Raw genomic sequence first — 18,012 nt, 5'->3', positions numbered from 1 at the left:
ATTTTACCCCAGTTAAAAAAAATTTCGCTTTTTAAATATTTTTTTGAGTCTAGAAAATTAGTTCTAATTTTTTTGTTTATACAAAATTTTAAATTTTGCTAAATTAAAAATTTTTTTATGAGAATTTAATAAAAAAAAAACTCACCGTACAAATAGTCGGTATCTGGCCATGAATACTTAATCCATTAATCGGCGGCTCGGCGGCTCTCGTCAGATCGAGGTGATTTCTAGTTGAGGACGGAGGATGACTCGAGGATGAGTTTATTGGAGTTTCTGGTCTCGCAAACCATGAAGGCAGCTGGAAAAATAAAAATAAAAAATAAAAGTTGATAAAAAAATCAATTACAAGATCGCTTAGATATCCGAGTTGTGTACAAGGATAATAATGTTGATCGTGAGGATAAGGAGATAATAATGTATACAACTGGTGAGAGATGGAATGGAGGAGATAATAAATTAGTTGATGAGAAAATAGTCGGCATGTCAACAGGCCACTTGCCAGGGCTTATAAGAAGTAAAGGGACATTTAAAGGACTCGGCAACTCGCCGATCTTCGAAGCATAAAAATAAGAATGTGAATGTGATGCAGATCCGTATGTTACTTATGATTATTCTTATGCTTATTTTGCAGTATACAGAAGAGCATTAGTGTCACTCTGTGAATATGAGACTCCTCAAGATGGATGGCTCGCTCAAGGCGTGTGGTCTCCCGGATAGGAGCCCTTACACGTTAACGTGCTGCATATATATAACAGATCCATCCACATCACATGTGATGTCATGTTGTTATGTTATATGTTAAATGTGACTGTGACTCTTTATCTTGAGGAGCTGGGCACCGGAGGAGTCAAGTGAAAAAGAATAGACTCCCTCATAAAAGACCTTTTGATTGGCTATCATGTTTTATGTATTTTTCATTTTTTAATCACCGGTGACACTGCATCTATTCAATTTCTTGCTCTTGTTCATGGGAAAAAATTTCAGAAAGAAACTTGTTATGTTAAAAAAAAAAATACAGTGTTATGAATCGGGTCATTGTTTTTCTTTGGGATTTTCAGAGGTCACCCTTCAGTTTTTTTTAAAGCAAACAAGCCGCTGGGCTTTAAGTTTCAATTTAAATTAAAACTGGGAAAGAAAATTTGAACTACTTAAAAGTTCAAAGGCGATAATTTTTTTTTATTTTGTAAAGAGAGGAGATAATAACTTTTTACACAGAACAAAATTCTTGGATCAAGAAAATTTTCGGGTGTCTGAAGAAAGATCGAAGTTGTATTGGCCGAAGTAAAAATTTTTCTTAAAATTGTATTCTTGATGGAAGTCATTTTTTCTTAACTTAAATTATCATAAATACTTGATACAATAAATTTTTGTACTTGATCAAGATTTTTAGATACTTTAGGGAAGCAGCGCCACCTACTTCAGCTGAAAAAAAAATTTTCTCACTTTGAGAAAATTTTTCTCTTGAATATTTGATACCCATTTTATATTATTTTAGCGTGCAATTATACATATTGAATACAAAAAAATGATTCAATATTATTTGAGCTTCCCATTTGACATGTTAATCAATAAAAATATTAATGAAAATTTACTTCTATCTTTATATTTAATTTTTTGGAGCAAGAGAGAAATTTTCTCAAGACAAGAGAATTAACTTCTATCAAGAACTAAATTTTTTGGAGCAAGAGGCTGAATTTTTTCAAAACAACAAGATTTTCTTAACTTAAATAAATTTTCTTGGATCAAGATACGTATTTCTTAAAGCAAGAGAATTAATTTTGTTGGGATAAGTGAAATTTCTTGGGTCAAACAAACAATTTTTTCTTCGCTCAAGATAATAATTAAGAAAAAAAATATTTTCTTGGCTCAAGTGTTAATTTTTTTTTTTCAGTGCATAGAAATTTCCAACAGCATATTTAAAAAAAATCCACGAAAAATGAAATTATCTAAATATTTTTAGTCTTATTCTTTTCAGAAGGTTAATTGTCAAGGTGATAAGTCTGGTAATTAATTAAAATGAAGTCAGAGGCGGATTGCGTCAGAGGTTATTGCATGGTTCGTAAATTATAAGGTCTTTTGTCAAATGACACTGGTGTCTTATTTGTTATTGTTACTGTTGATCATTGAGAAGAGTAATTAAGAGTGACGTCACATCAGAAGAAGCTACAATCAAAGTAGCTGGAGAGATCAAAGGTCGATTACTTTCTATGTGAAAATTGGCTTAAAGATAGGCTTAGTTAAAGGCTCTTCTAATCACGACCAATAATTCCGAATATTTAGAACGAAGAAAAAAGTTTTAAAATTCTTAAAAAAATATTGAAAAAAAATGAAATAATTAATCACGTATTTTTTTTTTTTTTTTTTTGAAAAGTAAATTTTATTGTTTCACTCAAAATACATAACAAAAATTTAATAAGTATAAAAATTACTTAAAAATACTTTAACATATTAATACTTCGTGTAATTTTTACTAACTGGCTACGAGCTGTAGATCTCGTTAGTTATAAATATTAAATAATATAATTTTATTATTACATAGTGTTAGATAAGAACATTAAATGTTAACATATGTGGTTTTTTATAAGATGTAAAAAAACTATGGTGTAAAAAAATACATCTGACATATTTTTGGGAATGGGTGGGGGTAAAGGAGGTGGGACGATAGGAAAGGGTTTAATCGCGTATTATCATAGTAAAAGTATTTAAATAAACGATTGCTAAGCGAGCAAATTAAAAATAATAACACGGTATAAAAATGTCATGCCTGGAGATAAAAATAAAAAATGAAGCAAAGCATGACATCTAAACATAACGTGTAATGTCTCTTTATTAACGTATTACATATTATATAGTGAATATATATGCTGTTATATACATATAGAGGAAAGTTTGACGCGTGCGACACGCCATCGTGTGTCTAGCAGCGTTCTCCATGTTGTTCCACTGTCGTCCGGGTAATTACATGCGACAGCGATCATGTCTTGTGTACAATATAATATAATAGCAAATGGAGACAAAGTGCCGTGACAAAAATCCCCTCACCTACCGCACACTAGTCATTTATTTAACGGCGAATAAACAGCTCACTCTTTACATTCATGCCCGACAACGTCTACGACAATTCAGGCTGCTTACACGCATTAGCTTCGCCACTATACACGATACATTACTATACACTTATTCTCTGGTTTTCTTTTGCGACGTCACTTCTTCATTTTTAACAAGCTTCATAGCTACCTATGTATATAAAGGAATCTTTAAACTCGATTTTCGGGCACTTCAGAACGTCAAATTAAATTAAAACTTTGAACACTTTTCATGGACTAATGACAATAAAATAATTTAATAAGTTTGTCCCATTATCCTGACTAGAGTCTTTAGGATAAATATTATTTTAAACTCATTGAAAATTATTTTCTATAGAGAAATAAAAATTTCTTGACTGGAGAACAAAATTCTTGGCTCAAGAAAATTTTCGGGTGCCTAAAGGAAGACCGAAGTTGTGTTGGCCAAAGTAAAAATTTTTCTTGAAATTCTATTTTTGGTGGAAGTGATTTTTTCTTGATTCAAATTATTATAAATACTTGATACAATAAATTTTTATATTTGATCAAGATTTTTAGATACTTTAGGGAAGCAGCGTCATCTACTTCAGCAGAGAAAAAAATTTTCTCACCTTGAGAAAATTTTTCTCTTGAAAATTGAATACCCATTTTATATTATTTTAGCGTGCAATTATACATATTGAATGAAAAAAATGATTCAATATTATTTGATCTTCCCGTTTGACATGTTAATCAATAAAAATATTAATGAAAATTTACTTCTATCTTTATATTTAATTTTTTGGAGCAAGAGAGAAATTTTCTCAAGACAAGAAAATTTACTTCTATCAAGAACTAAATTTTTTGGAGCAAGAGGCTGAATTTTCTCAAAACAACAAGATTTTCTTGACTTAAATGAATTTTCTTGGATCAAGATATGTATTATTTAAAGCAAGAGAATTAATTTAGTTGGAATAAGTGAAATTTCTTGTGTCAAAAAAAAATTTTTTTTTCTCTCAAGAAAAAAATTAGGAAGAAAAATATTTTCTTGACTCAAGTGAACCTTTTTTTCTGTGTATTTTTTAGTTTAGTTTTTTTTTTTTATTAAAATTTGTTTTTTAGTTTTTTAAAATATTATTTATTTTACAAATATATGAACATAGTGGTCGAAAATATAAGAAACGTCAAATGTATTGTACTTAAGACTAATAACAATTACTAGGATGATTAATCCTGACGAAATAATGAACGAAATAAATTAAACAACCGTGAGGATTTAATTAAAATGTTATAGTTACCCAGGCAAGATAATATCTGTAACCTGGGTAAATATATGCAAGCAATAGACTCTGACGTCCATGTATTTATTTAGGCTCGGTGGTGTAGTGGGCAGAGGCACGAGCCAGCCAAACGAGAAGGGACGCCGATATAGGTATAGATATAAAGGCATGAGGGCATAATATGTATAACCCAACCAAAGGCTGCTACACCGGCGGAACATTATAACGCAAACACTATAGGTATAAAACTCGTACAACTCGTAGTGGGAGATATCGCTGACGACAGCTCGTTAGCACCGAGGTATTACAATGGCGTCGCGACGCCGATACCCGATAACCCGTGCTCGTAACCGTGGCATAGTGGGCGTCCCTCGCTTCGTTATTATATTATATTATATCATATCATATTATATTATAGTAAAGCGTATTCATCGCTTCGAAACTACACCGCGAGTTCCGAGTTGAGAGTCGTATCTAGCTGCGTGTGGTCCGCGAAAATCAGATACTATACCCTGTAACGATCATCTGGCTTTATTTCATGCCTGGGGTCCAATTAGAGGAATTTGTCAATTGTTCAAGTTTGGAGTTGAAAAGTTTAGTGAGTTTTATCTTCTATAAATTCATATGAAAAAAATTTCTGTACCGAGATTGGCTTTAGAATAATTATTTTTTATTTTTTATTTTCCTAGATTAAAAATAAAACTTAATTTTTCTTCATTTCCTTTGAAGTCAACGATTTGCTGACGATTTTAGTTCAGATCTTAATTTTTTTTAATTTAAACTACACAAAAAAAAAGGTTCACTTGAGTCAAGATAATATTTTTCTTCCTAATTATTTTCTTGAGTGAAAAAAATTTTTTTTTTTTTGAGAAAATTGAACAAAATTAATTCTCTTGCTTTAAGAAATACGTATCTTGATCCAAGAAAATTTATTTAAGTCAAGAAAATCTTCTTGTTTTGAGAAAATTCAGCCTCTTGCTCCAAAAAATTTTGTTCTTGATAGAAGTAAATTTTCTTGTCTTGAGAAAATTTCTCTCTTGTTCCAAAAAATTAAATATAAAGATAGAAGTAAATTTTCATTAATATTTTTATCGATTAGCATGTCAAATGGGAAGATCAAATAATGTTGAATCATATTTTTTCATTCAAATTGTATAATTGTACGGTAAAATAATATAAAATGGATATCAAATATTCAAGAGAAACATTTTCTCAAGGTGAGAAAATTTTTTTTTCAGCTGAAGTAAGTGGCACTGCTTCCCTAAAGTATCTAAAAATCTTGATCAAATATAAAAATGTATTGTATCAAGTATTTATGATAATTTGATTTAAGAAAAATTTACTTCCACCAAGAATAGAATTTCAAGAAAAATTTTTACTTCGGCCAACACAACTTCGGTCTTCCTTCAGGCACCCGAAAATTTTCTTGAGCCAAGAATTTTGTTCTCCAGTCAAGAAATTTTTCTTTCTGTGTACTCAATTGTCTTAAATTAAACTTTTTTGACTTAAATTTACCTTAAAAAAAATTCAATTTAAATCTAAAAAATTCCAGGGAAAATTTTTCTTGAATACAAGAGGTGATTTTTTGTTCTGAAGTAAAGAGAAGAGGAGCGTAGTTGAGAAATGGTTGCGGATGTAACCTGAGCGGGTCTTAGGGCAAGGGTGAAGCCTGCTAAAAGAGAGACGAGCAGAGAGAGGAGAGAAGGAAGAAGGGGGCTGGAAAGTATCTGGACTAAGCAAGGCGGCACAACCCTTGCCCGGGGGTCCTGTGAGACACGGAACCGCTGAGAAAGGGTGGTCGGGTAGTATCTGTTGTCATGGTCCCTGTGATGCTCCATTATTGATTAAAGATGGCTGAGCAGCTCTCAAACTCTCATCTCGTCTACTTGCCTCGCTCTTACCGGATGCTGGAGACTTTGCTGTACACACCAGCACACTCTTTGTCTTTGTCCTTGGCCTTGTCTTTCTCTTTATCTATAACAGCGACGCCATTTTAATATGCGCAATTATAATGTGTACCGTAGACGGGAAACCCGCGCCGGGACTGGCATCAGCATCAGCTATATCAGCCCTTGGGTTCATCACCAACCAGTACTTTTCCTCTCGGCATCGTCATCACCCTAATACTCTTTGGCTTTGTTTGTTTGCCGAGTCTCGAGTTGTCAGGGAAGCCGGCTATATAATCGACGAGTTAATTAGGACGCGTTTGCCGTTTTAATTGGCTCATTGTAAACACGCGAACCTTTTTTATCCGGAAATATTCAATTAAAAATCAAAATAATAAAATGCTTAGTGCTTTATTGAGAATTATTTTTGTTTAATATTCGTCAAGAAACTTTTTTACATCACCTGAAATGTTCATATTTAATTTTTGATATCTTTACATGACCTCATATAGAAATTAGCTGTATCAGACCAGATATAACTCTGTATTTTCTCATATAATTTATAATATGGTCACATATAAATGTTAAGATTATTTGTATAACTAGTGTAAGGCCCTTAGGGAGCTTTGGCTTCAGGGTCTAAGTTGTTAAATAAATAAATAAATAAAAAATAAAAAATTTTTTGTATATTAAAAATGTTATACGCAGTAATTTTTTGTAAATTAAGGACTATGTGTTTTTATATTGTAAAATTCTAAGGTGTTTATTGATTATTTTTTTATATTTGTATTGAGTTTTTAATTTGACATAAAAATTGTTAATTATTTATTTTTTTGTAAACACATAGGTACCTGATATCATATGATGTCAGAATAAAACTGACGAAACGTCCCATGTTAAAATAAATGAAATAAAAAACATAATATCATTTTAAACTACAACATCCTGATTTAAATTAATTATAGAAGAATTTAGACCTGATTAGAGCAATAATATAAATAAATATAATTTTTTGGCTAAAGGCAATGTTAAAAATCTCCAACAGAGGGCGCATGATCACTGAATTCTCTCCTTCCAAGAGAGTTAAGTTTGATAATAAAAAATTTTTAGAGCTCAACCTCTATTAAATTCTGGTTCAATTAATTAATAAATTGATTTTTATCTAATGTAACATGTTAGTTGAAGTACAAATTTTCCAAAAAAAAATATAATACTTAAAAATTATGTCAAAGATTTATTTTTCACGCTCATATATCACTTGACATGGTCAGATCAAGCGAAACCATAAAATTTCTCCACAGATTATACTGGGCCCATAACATGTTGAAATTAAAAAAAAATATTTTAGAACAATCAAAGAATACTTCTCACATTCATACCATAAAAATTTCCTGCTTTCACCAACAATTCATTGTCTGATGATCGAAGCCCACAAACTACCAAACGATTCAATTTCAAATACATACTGACTCCCCATTCGAACTTACTTTTGAGCCCAACATCCTACCGAGGCTATAATATTATTGAGACACTCATCCTGATCTCATGGAGGTTGTAGAGTGGAGAGTATTATTCATATCCATATCCACACACTTATAAATAAAATATAATAAATATACAAACATATTTATTACACATGCACATTATACACCGTGGATAAAATTAATAGTGTCCAGGGGTCGAGGCTGGATTCTCAACAGGACAGGATTCTTCTCCTGGGCAAGCATTACCAGTTGGAGCTTGCTCATTGGAAGCGTGTAAGCTACGATGCAGAGGCTCTGTCTGATGTCGGTCTCCTCTCAAAGCCAGGTACAACACTCACCAGCTATCTTTGGCATCGTATACACACATACATATGCACTACACTGAACATTTCAGTATTTGAAGCTGCCCGGACACGCCGGGGGCGCAACAGCTTGATACATAGTTACACGGCGTTCCGACTTACACATATCGTATCATACATATCATACGTGTAATGTAAGGCTATTCCAACTCCAAACACCAAACTCGAGTCGCTGGACATCCCTTGTCTGTTGTTTTTTGGCTCTTGTCTTTGTTCTGCGCCTCAGCCATCAATCTTCAGCCCTTTAAATTATCAGCGACTACTGATAAATATTAACACAACACGGCAATAATCAAAGTATTGTTTGTTTTTGATTTTGTGAGCTCGTGTAGTTGCAAATTAAATTTAAATTATTGTTACACAGTAGCGAGAGTTTTTGCAACGTGAAAGTGAGCTGAGAGGAATGACATTAGAGGATGAGGATGAGGATGAGGAACAGGAAGAGAAGGAGAAGGAAATAATAATGTAAGGGAATGGAAAATAAGATAAAGGTTTATATCTGAGGAATATTGCAACAAGAATGTCTTTTTTTAATAATATGTATAAATGACTATGTAGTATATAGATGTGTATTTACCGCGCTGCTCCAGACACAATACAAGCTAGTAAAGGGATCGCTAAGTGTGTGTGTGCTGTACGGTGAGACATCGAAGGTGCTGTTCACTGTTTTATGGAGGCATCAATTACTTTAATATTCACGGTCGTAATATCACCGGGAGAATATTGTATATACTTTGGTTTAACAGTGTAGAGACGCGAGGGCTTGGATCTGGTGGACAGAGAATGGAGGATGGAGGATGAAAGATGAAATAGAGGGTCTTAAGACTCGAGAGAATGAAAGTGATAAAGAAAGCGAATAACAGTGAACCGAGGAGAGTATTTTATATGTGCAGTGTGCAGTGCAGGGGTGCAATCCCAAAGCACCGGGTTGAGAACTACAGTCCAGGTCGGCAAGGTGTCAGCGCTCGTAAAACACTCCCAGTATGGTCTTGTTCTTTTGTATATGACGTTGTAATCGACGAGGTCTAAGAGTTATAGGGAAGAACAGGGTGAAGATAGTTTTTAAAGTCTGAGCTGGAATTTTCACAGTATACTTAACAATTTTCTGGTATCGTCAAGTTTCATATCTGGCCAATTACATAAAAGGCCTCATATCTATACTAATAAATGGAGAGCCGGTTTTTTTGTTCGGTTATACTGCGAAAGCTACTGAACCGATCGGAATAATACTAATACCATAAGATGCAGCGTATTTCGGAGAAGGTATTAGTATATGATGTGTTGGTGATTACTTATCCGGAACCTATATTTTTTTGACTTATAAATAATGAATTGCAACTTTATTGCAACTAAATTCAAGCTATTCGATTGTCATTTGTTTAAAATAAATTTTTTAGTTCTATTGGTTATGTTTATATACTAGGCAGATTTCTTCACTTATGAGACCTGCAATTTCTTTAACTGAAACTTTCAATGCTCATTACAATTTTTTTTTTTTTTTTCATATCAATTATTATTCATTTTTTTAAGAAAGATACGGGAATATTATAATGATTGCACATTGAAAGTTATTACAATGAATATTAGCTAGAATAATTACATGGATAAAAGGTGCATGCCAATTCAACAGAATTTGAAATCTGTGCAAGTCAAAACAATACTCTGATTAAATTTCAAGTCTAGATCTAAAAATACAATTCTATAAAGCGCCCAGCGGAGCGGACGAGTAACAGCTAGTATTATATAATGTAATTTTCCAATTCTTTGTTTTTCCAAAAATGAACTCTTTTTCAATTAAAAAAAAGTTTTTTTGTTGATTTTGATTTTCTAATATTCTCAAATTTATAAAAAAAATCATTGAATTCAAGAAAAAGAGCTTTTTTAGGCCAAAAATAAATTTTCGATGATCAAAATGTTGAATTTTAGTTAAATTTAACCTTTTTTCTGTGAATAAATTGTATGTTACATGTCAAATTAGCTTTCTCGTTGGATAACAATCGTTTATAAGTAAATTTCGAAAACTATCGAGTGTTATTGAGGGAAAAAAAGAAAAACGTCGATACGTAATAGCGAAAAAATTGATACCAGCAAAAAGTGAATCGAGAAACCGCAGAGAGAGTGTGTAATAGTAAAAAAAATAAGGGAAAAATGGCTGGTTATCCTCGAGGAAAAGACCAATGACAAAGCAACGCGCGTCACGCTACACTGGGAAAAATATTTATAGAAAAATAAAAAAGTTATGTGTTTATAAGTATGGAAATAGTGAACAAAAAGAATAATACACTTTACTGGATGAAGAATGAATAATTACCGTGTGGTTTCGGGGCTCGTGGTTGAAGTGAGCACGCGTTCCTTATCGGACGGACAATATATCTATATATAATATTATATAAAATATAAAGGGTATTAATATTCTGTTTAAGGATCGGTTTTGTAAGAAGTTGAAGTCAGCACATTTGAAATTTTCTCACTCTGAATACTGCTGCGGAAGCTGCGTGAAAATTTCTCTGAATTATTTTTTATTGTATTTTTGTGCATTGTGTTTTTTATTTATGTCGGTACGCAAGTTGGCCACGCGTCAATATTTTGAGTTTTGGAAACCACAGCACGTCCGGAAATGGTTTTTTGATGAATTTGAACACCTCGAGCTTTTGTCAAGAAATAAGGACATCAATTGTTTTGTTAAAAGTGTTACAGTTTACAGTACATACTCTCTTTTATTTATTACTTATTATTAGAATATTCAAGATTTGAGTTTTGTTGATAGATAATTTTGAAACAATAAAATTTTCTTCAGTTTTTTATTCAAAAATTGATTTTTTTTATACAAAAAAAAAATTTTATTTGAATTAGGAAAATTTCATTTTCCTGAATATTTTTTTAAGTCAATAAAATTATTTCTTCAGCAAAGAATTTTTCTCTTTTATGTATGTATTGACAAAAATAAATTAATCAATTGTATCAAGATTTTAGAGACCAAAATTTTCTTCAAAAATTAAGTAATGAAAAAATTTCCAAGAACCGTAAATTTGACCTTATAATGAATGAACCTGTCTCTTTATTCCATCCACAATCCAAATTTATAATATTGATGGTCCATCTTCACGTGTATTTATAAATAGATGCATAGTATTATTATTATTATTATTATTATGATAATTTTATATGTTCAACGACCTGCTATTCACCGTTGATTATTTTACCCATTTGTCCTCTCTGATTTAGTGGTTAAATAAATTAAAGGACTAAGAAGAAGAAGAAGCGTAAATTTATTCATGTTTGTTGAATTATTGAGAGGTTTGATGGGAATGACGATGATTAATAAAATGTATTTTTCTGTCCCGACATGACAATGGGACGTGATCACACGCCACATGAAATGTACTTAATATATTTCGGTGTACATATATTTTATATATTTTATACATGTATATGTTAACCCACGCCCCCTGGTATGAGTTTAGAGTTAGTAGAGTAGATCCGTTCACCGCTCGCCAGATGCGTAGCATCGACATATCAAGCCTTTGTTGAGCAGACCGTTTTTCTACCTGAGGGGCGCCCAATAGAGCACACATGCCACTAAAAAAACCATTTTGTGCCGACGTGCATCTCTGACCCACCCGACTAATCAGCTTGTAATGTAATTGTACTGATCACACAAATTTTGTCGGAATAACAAACAGAAAATCGAATAAAATTTGTATCAACTATTGAAAAATATAATTGTTATAAACACGGGCAGGACTTTTAGACAAAAATTAAAAATTAATGTAAGATAAAAATAGGACGTAACATAAAACAGATATTAGGACTCAAAAAAAGACAAAATTTTAGACTAAAAACTTATTTTTATCTTAATAAAAATCAAAATTATGTTTGACAAACATTAATTAAGACTAAAAAAAAAAAAAAAAGATAAAATTAAGAACAGGAAAATTGTTTTTTTATTCGAAGTTTCAACATTTGTCTTGTTTACTCTTAATTTAGTCTTACAATTTCTATTTCAAATTGTGTTTTATAATTTGATTTCATATTTTCACCTCCTTCATATTTAATGTAATTAATTGCATAGTTAGGTTTATGGTTTGTTTTAAATTATTATTAATCTATAAATGAAAGATGAAATCAGCTAAATTTTGAGTATCAGGGATTTTATTTTTTTTTCCTTCTTCAAATACAATAGTTTAAATTTATTCAAAAAAATGAAAAATCAATTATTTCCATTAAATAATCGTCCTGGTCCTGCTTACAACTCATAAGTTATCGATTACGATGACAAAGTGAATTTAAAATAAATGCTCAGTATTTACAGCGTAAATTATTTGTTTACTTGGAAAAAATGAAATCACAGTTTTCTAATTTATTTCAGACTTTCTAATGGTTGTGATTTAAAAACTCATCGTATTATATTTAAACGGAAGGCATAATCTTTTCCACGCCGTAAAGTCTTGTAACAATCCGCTACTTATTGTCCAGCAAGCGGCGCAACAATCGAGAAAAAACAAGTAGATCGATTTCCACGTCCGCGAGTTGGAGTTTTATAATAGACGCGACATCATTTTTATTTTTAATATTTAATTTTTTGTTGTTATGCAGCAATATTATGAGAACAGATATTTAAAATATTACAATGGAAGTTAAAAACACAGAAAATAATAAATAAACACAAATATGTACAAGAGTGATGTCATCGGTGCCATTATGTTGTTACTTAGTGCAGTAACATTTCCGCGTTTAGTTATTACAGTACATTGGTGAGTTTTCGTTGGTGTAAAATTTTCAAACCTGTCATAATCCGTTAAGTGTAACAGATTATTGCAGACTGGAAAATTACAGATGAGTATAACGATGACAGATGATAGTGAATGATGAATGATAAATGATAAATCGGTAAATAGAAATGCTTGAGTTTGAAGCTTAACCCTTCACAATTATTATGTACGATCATTGTACATATAAATAAATAAATAAATTCAGTGCGTTATGCAAATGAGAAATATTTACAACAACTCTCATTAGTTATTTATGATTCAAATATTTTAATCTTCCTCATAGATTATTATTATATTTTATTATCTTCTCATTTAGCAATAACAAGGTATTTAAAGTTGATCATGTACTAAAATAACATTATAATGGTTCATTAACTGACTCAATGGCTTGTAATGATTTATTTCTCCTATTAAATTCATGTGTTACACATGTTAATATTTTAATTATTATATTATATCTCTGAAGACTAGAGATTTGTTCTTTACTCTTAAGATTGTACTTCAAGAAGAAATTTGAACCAAAAACTGAAGGATTTTTTATCAGTAAATTTTAAGTGCAGTTCTTAAGGTAGTACTACCGGTTTTAGAATTGACGTTCAGAATTTAATGAAATTTGGCATATTGGTACTTTATACCATAATTAAGCAGTAAAATTTTTGGAAGCTTGGCAAGTCCTGAAAAAAAGATATTAATATTTACATATTTTTACCTTTATCATTGATCCTTATGGAAAATCAAAGACATTATTTTATTTCACAAAACTGGACGTTCAGATTCTTATAAAAATTAAGACAACGAGAGAAAATAACATCTAGAACATATTTAATAACAATCAGTATAGTTTCTAAGCATATGAGAATATTTATTAATAAAAAACATTCAAAACTTATCTCTGCCTCTCTTTCTCCAACGTGATTTAGTATAGGAAAATCTATTACGTTAATCAAATAAGGTTAGGTTTTGGGATTTGACTCGTTTGGTAACGGTAGTACTACCTTAATTTGAATAAATTTTACTTGATTCAAAAATTTTTCCTTTGATCCAAAAATCAAAATTAATTTCCAAATTAAGATTCAAAATAAAATTGAGGATTTTTAGATCAATAAAATGACACAAAAAAGGCTGAAGGATATATAATCCATATAAGTGATTTAATCGAAGCAAATGAATCACCTGAACATAACAGCGGGCTTCCAAATTGGACGGTATGCCGTAGACTTATCCTGGATCACGGATGCAACGAAAATTTATGTTGCCTCTTAGGGAAGGACGCGCGATAAAAAAATAAGTCGGGAGTAAAAATCCTTACATATTGGGAATCCCTTTATTTGCTGTTGGCTGTATCGAGTATAAGCCTGAGAGAAGATCCACAGCCAGAGGTGGTGAATAACATCTGAATGGATCGGCGTCGATTCAATCGCCTTATTCGACTCGCCACGGTCTAAAAGTCCCTTGACGTTATCTTGACGTACAGGTGTGTTATTTCTTAAGCTAAATCCAGCGACACTCGTTTTTGTAAATTTATACCCAGTATTTCGCTCAGCAGTATGAGTTAGAGCATGAGAACAAGAGAAGAGAGTAAGAGCAAGACCAAGTGTGGCGATTATTGACTACTGACTGGACTGGCTAGTCTGTTATTATAACAACGATAAAATAAATTTTATATGGACCGCGGACCGTATAACGTCATCTGTTTTTTCCTCTTTCTTCAGTCTGGAGTCTAAGTGTGTTGTGATTACTGCATCTTTTCTGTGTTGTATATTTATACCTATATAGATACCTCTTCTATATACGCAGAGGACATGATTTCACAGTGAAACCATTTCTCGGAATAAATAACGCAGTAACGCGAGATCGTTCGGCCGCGTATTACGACGTAACGGTTCAGTTCGACGGACAGCGTTTTAGTTCCCATGCAAGATCTACTGGGACTGAGATGGAGATGGAGAATAACACTAAATGACTGCATACTTTTGCCCTCTGGCTTCAGCTTCAGCTCTTTGCCAAAGCCTGGAAATTTATAAATATAAATACAAATATAACACTTTGTATTCAGGCTTTACTTTGAGCTTGAGGATTCCAGAATAATATTTAGTGTCAGCGAGCACTTACGCAAACAGTAGTCGTAAATAGCTCACGCATTTCAAGAAATTTTTGTTACGACTTCACTGAAGCATTTTACTGCTTGTTTAAATTAAAGTCGTCGGAACAATAGGGTGAGGGGAGAATTTTTACCAAACAGACTTTCAGTTAAGGAAATTGCTGGGCAATTTTGTATTTTTTTGTTTTTTTTTTTTTTTTTAAGTAGATTCAATGGTTTATTACTTCTAAATTAGAGAAATTTAATTTTTTGTGAATTTATGATTGCAAACGTATGATGGAGATTTTATAGACTGAAAAGAAAATTTATTTGATTCTTCAATCAAGTAAAATTTACTTAAACTGAGAAAAATTTTTCAATTCAAGAATTTTTCTACTTGTGTAAAATTTTATACAATAAGCGAGAAAAAATTTTTTTTCTATTCAAAGATAAAAAATCTTAAATCAAGAAAGTTATTTTAGAGAGTTTGATCATCTTGAATCAAACAAAAAAATTATTGAAGGGATTGTTTTTGGGTAAATAAATTTTTATTGACTCAAAAATATTATTTTTGATCTAAGATATCTCCTCTGAAATCATCTTAATTTTTCCACCACTGCAATCTTAACCCTAAAACTCACATTTGGTTGGACGAACTTCGCCGGTAAATTATTGCTCCATTTTCTCGAATGTTTTCCCGAGTACAAACTCCTCATACTATGTTGCTGCTGTATCAATTGCGAAAACTCCGGAGGTGTGCGAAAATGATACATGTCAAATTTCTGCTCATAGTTCCTGTACTCCAAATCCTTCATTTTCTCCTGTCTGGGGTGCAAGAAATTCTTAGAAAAATGAATTTTCTCCTGTTCAGAATGTTGAGACTGCGGATCCATAAAATTGGGAATTCCAAAAGCATTCGGAGGAAAGAAATGAGGAAATCCAAAACTATTAGGCGGTCCGGGTCCCCCGACGGCGCGATACGCGGGATGCATCGCAGGACAGTTTCGTCCAAAATTTCCTCCAGTTTTCCTCTCTAAATCCTGATCTACCGCGAACCCATTTTCGTAGTTAGTGTTATTTTCCTCTTCTTGCTTAACCTGAACCTCTTGCTTGACTTTGACTTTAACCTCCGCGTCAATGATTTCCTGCTTGATCCTCACCCGGTCTCTGGTCTCCGAGTCCGGTCTGCGTTCACGGCCAATTTCGGTCTGCTGCATCCTCCAAAGATCTTCAAAAAAGTTACCAAAAGGTAGCAATTGGTTGACAGTCTTCTACATAGTAGCAGAAATTACGCAGCGATATGGGGTGCATTAGTCACGAAGAGACGCGACTTCACTCGGTAGTCTTCGCTCCTGGAGTGGGGTCGTCCTGGAGGGAACTGAGTGAGTGAGTAAACTATATAGTACACTATATACAATACTACGATATAAAGAGTGATGATAGTATATAATATAGAGAAGTAGTAGTAGTAGTAGTAGTAGTAGTAGTAGTAAACGTCGTTGTCGCCGTAGTAGGGGAAGAAGGCAAAGGCGGCGTGACAGTTTCCGTGTCACGTGTCTCCGATTTTAGCCCCGCCTACAACTCACCAGGCTGCAAAAAATTTTCCCTCCAAATATTGTCACGCGCGATGATTTTAACTCTACGCGGGATTCATTCCAAGCACGTTTGATTATTAAACACTTATCATGATTATTATTATAAACCTTTCACATAAATCTAACACTGTACTTAACAGTGGCACCCGGTGGTCACTTAGTCACTAGTTTTTATAGCACTTTTCACTGTAAACCACACTTTTATCACTACTTACCAGTTTTGATAAAAATATCGAATTTTAATTATTAATTCTATTTTTATTACTATTATTTTATTTAAAACGGAGGTTTCGCGACTTCGTCCGTTCCCTCGAGCGAACCACGAGCGACTCTCTCGCCCCGCGTTTGGCAGCCGCGAGAAGATTCGTGCGTTTTCGTAATTAATCGTGGATAACCGCGCGCTCAGCTCACTCAGGGTTTTTTTGTTTGAATTCAATCGGTGGATGCTGGTCGAGTCTTCTGTTAGTAATGATAATTGTAATTATGATAAAAAATTGATTGAGAAATTAATTAATGAATATGTGAACTTTTTTTCAATGAGGATTTTATTTATTGTCTTTAACTGATTTTATACGGATAAAATAATTCAGTGAATGGAAAAATGAAGCCGGGTTCTAGTGCGCGATCGCGAACCAAGTGGTTGCGCGCGACCACGGCCGAAAGCAGCCGATTTGAGCCGACGATTACCGAGAGCAGGCTTTATTGTGTTTGTGCGCTCAGTGTGTTCACTCAAATCCCGGTTTACATATAGATATGTACTATACAAAGACTGTAGGCTCATATGTAATATCTAATGTGTAGAATGTAGTATAGTATGCAAGACCTTTTCTTTAGATTCACCTTTTGTTGCCCGAATAACTCAATTGAGGATGTAAGGACGTCAATTATATGGAAATCGAGATTAAAGTAAAAAAGTTTAGTCGGAAATATTGTGAATTTATACAGATAAAATTTTTGTTTCTGTGAAATAAAAATATCAAAGACCGGAGATTATTTATTAGATGTCATGACATTTAAATAATGCGTGAAGAATTTACTGCCTGAGGATGTTATTGCTAAATAAAAGATATAACATATACAAAGACAAAAGATAAAACAACAGTAAATTACATTTTATAGGCAGCTTGTTTTATTTTATTTTATTTTGTTTTAATAATATTGTTAATCGAACACTTGTATTTATTAACATTTCCGTCTCGAGAATGTCTATCAGTATCTGATTGTAGCGCAAAGACACAAAGATCACTGTTTTATTTTTTTCGAGCACCAGATGTGTGACCTCACAATTACTTTTCGACCTAGATAAATTTACGATAAATAATGCAATCTTGAAGCTTTTTTTCTGCGCAATAATTTGTTAAATAAAATTTTCATTGATAAGAAATTTTGACCAATAAAGGTTTTTTTGCACAAAAAAAGACAAATTATTGGTTTGGAGAATTGATTTTCTAAAACGAAAATTTTTTTGGCTGAAGTGCAATTTTATTGAGCCTAGAAATTTTTTCTTGT

General features: G+C 32.3%; 1 protein-coding gene across 2 annotated transcripts in view; it reads right to left on the bottom strand.

Annotated features, from left to right (window-relative positions):
• LOC123260063 overlaps positions 1-16,832 on the bottom strand; it is a 174,632-nt gene extending 157,800 nt beyond the window's left edge. Inside the window, exons 1-2 of one of the 2 annotated variants that reach the window (XM_044720986.1) lie at positions 15,550-16,832; positions 146-298 (exon numbers count right to left, since the gene is read on the bottom strand). In XM_044720986.1, coding sequence (XP_044576921.1) covers positions 146-298; positions 15,550-16,125 — 729 coding nt within the window. In that variant the 5' untranslated portion in view covers positions 16,126-16,832. The remainder of the gene's footprint in view (positions 1-145; positions 299-15,549) is intronic. The other variant, XM_044720985.1, reaches the window with a different exon arrangement.
• Between the last annotated feature and the right edge of the window lie 1,180 nt (positions 16,833-18,012).

The sequence above is a fragment of the Cotesia glomerata genome, linkage group LG2, assembly GCF_020080835.1.
Source record: "Cotesia glomerata isolate CgM1 linkage group LG2, MPM_Cglom_v2.3, whole genome shotgun sequence".
Lineage (NCBI taxonomy): Eukaryota > Metazoa > Arthropoda > Insecta > Hymenoptera > Braconidae > Cotesia > Cotesia glomerata.
The sequence above is the reverse complement of the archived record's forward strand: the minus strand, read 5'-3'. Positions and strand labels throughout refer to the sequence as shown.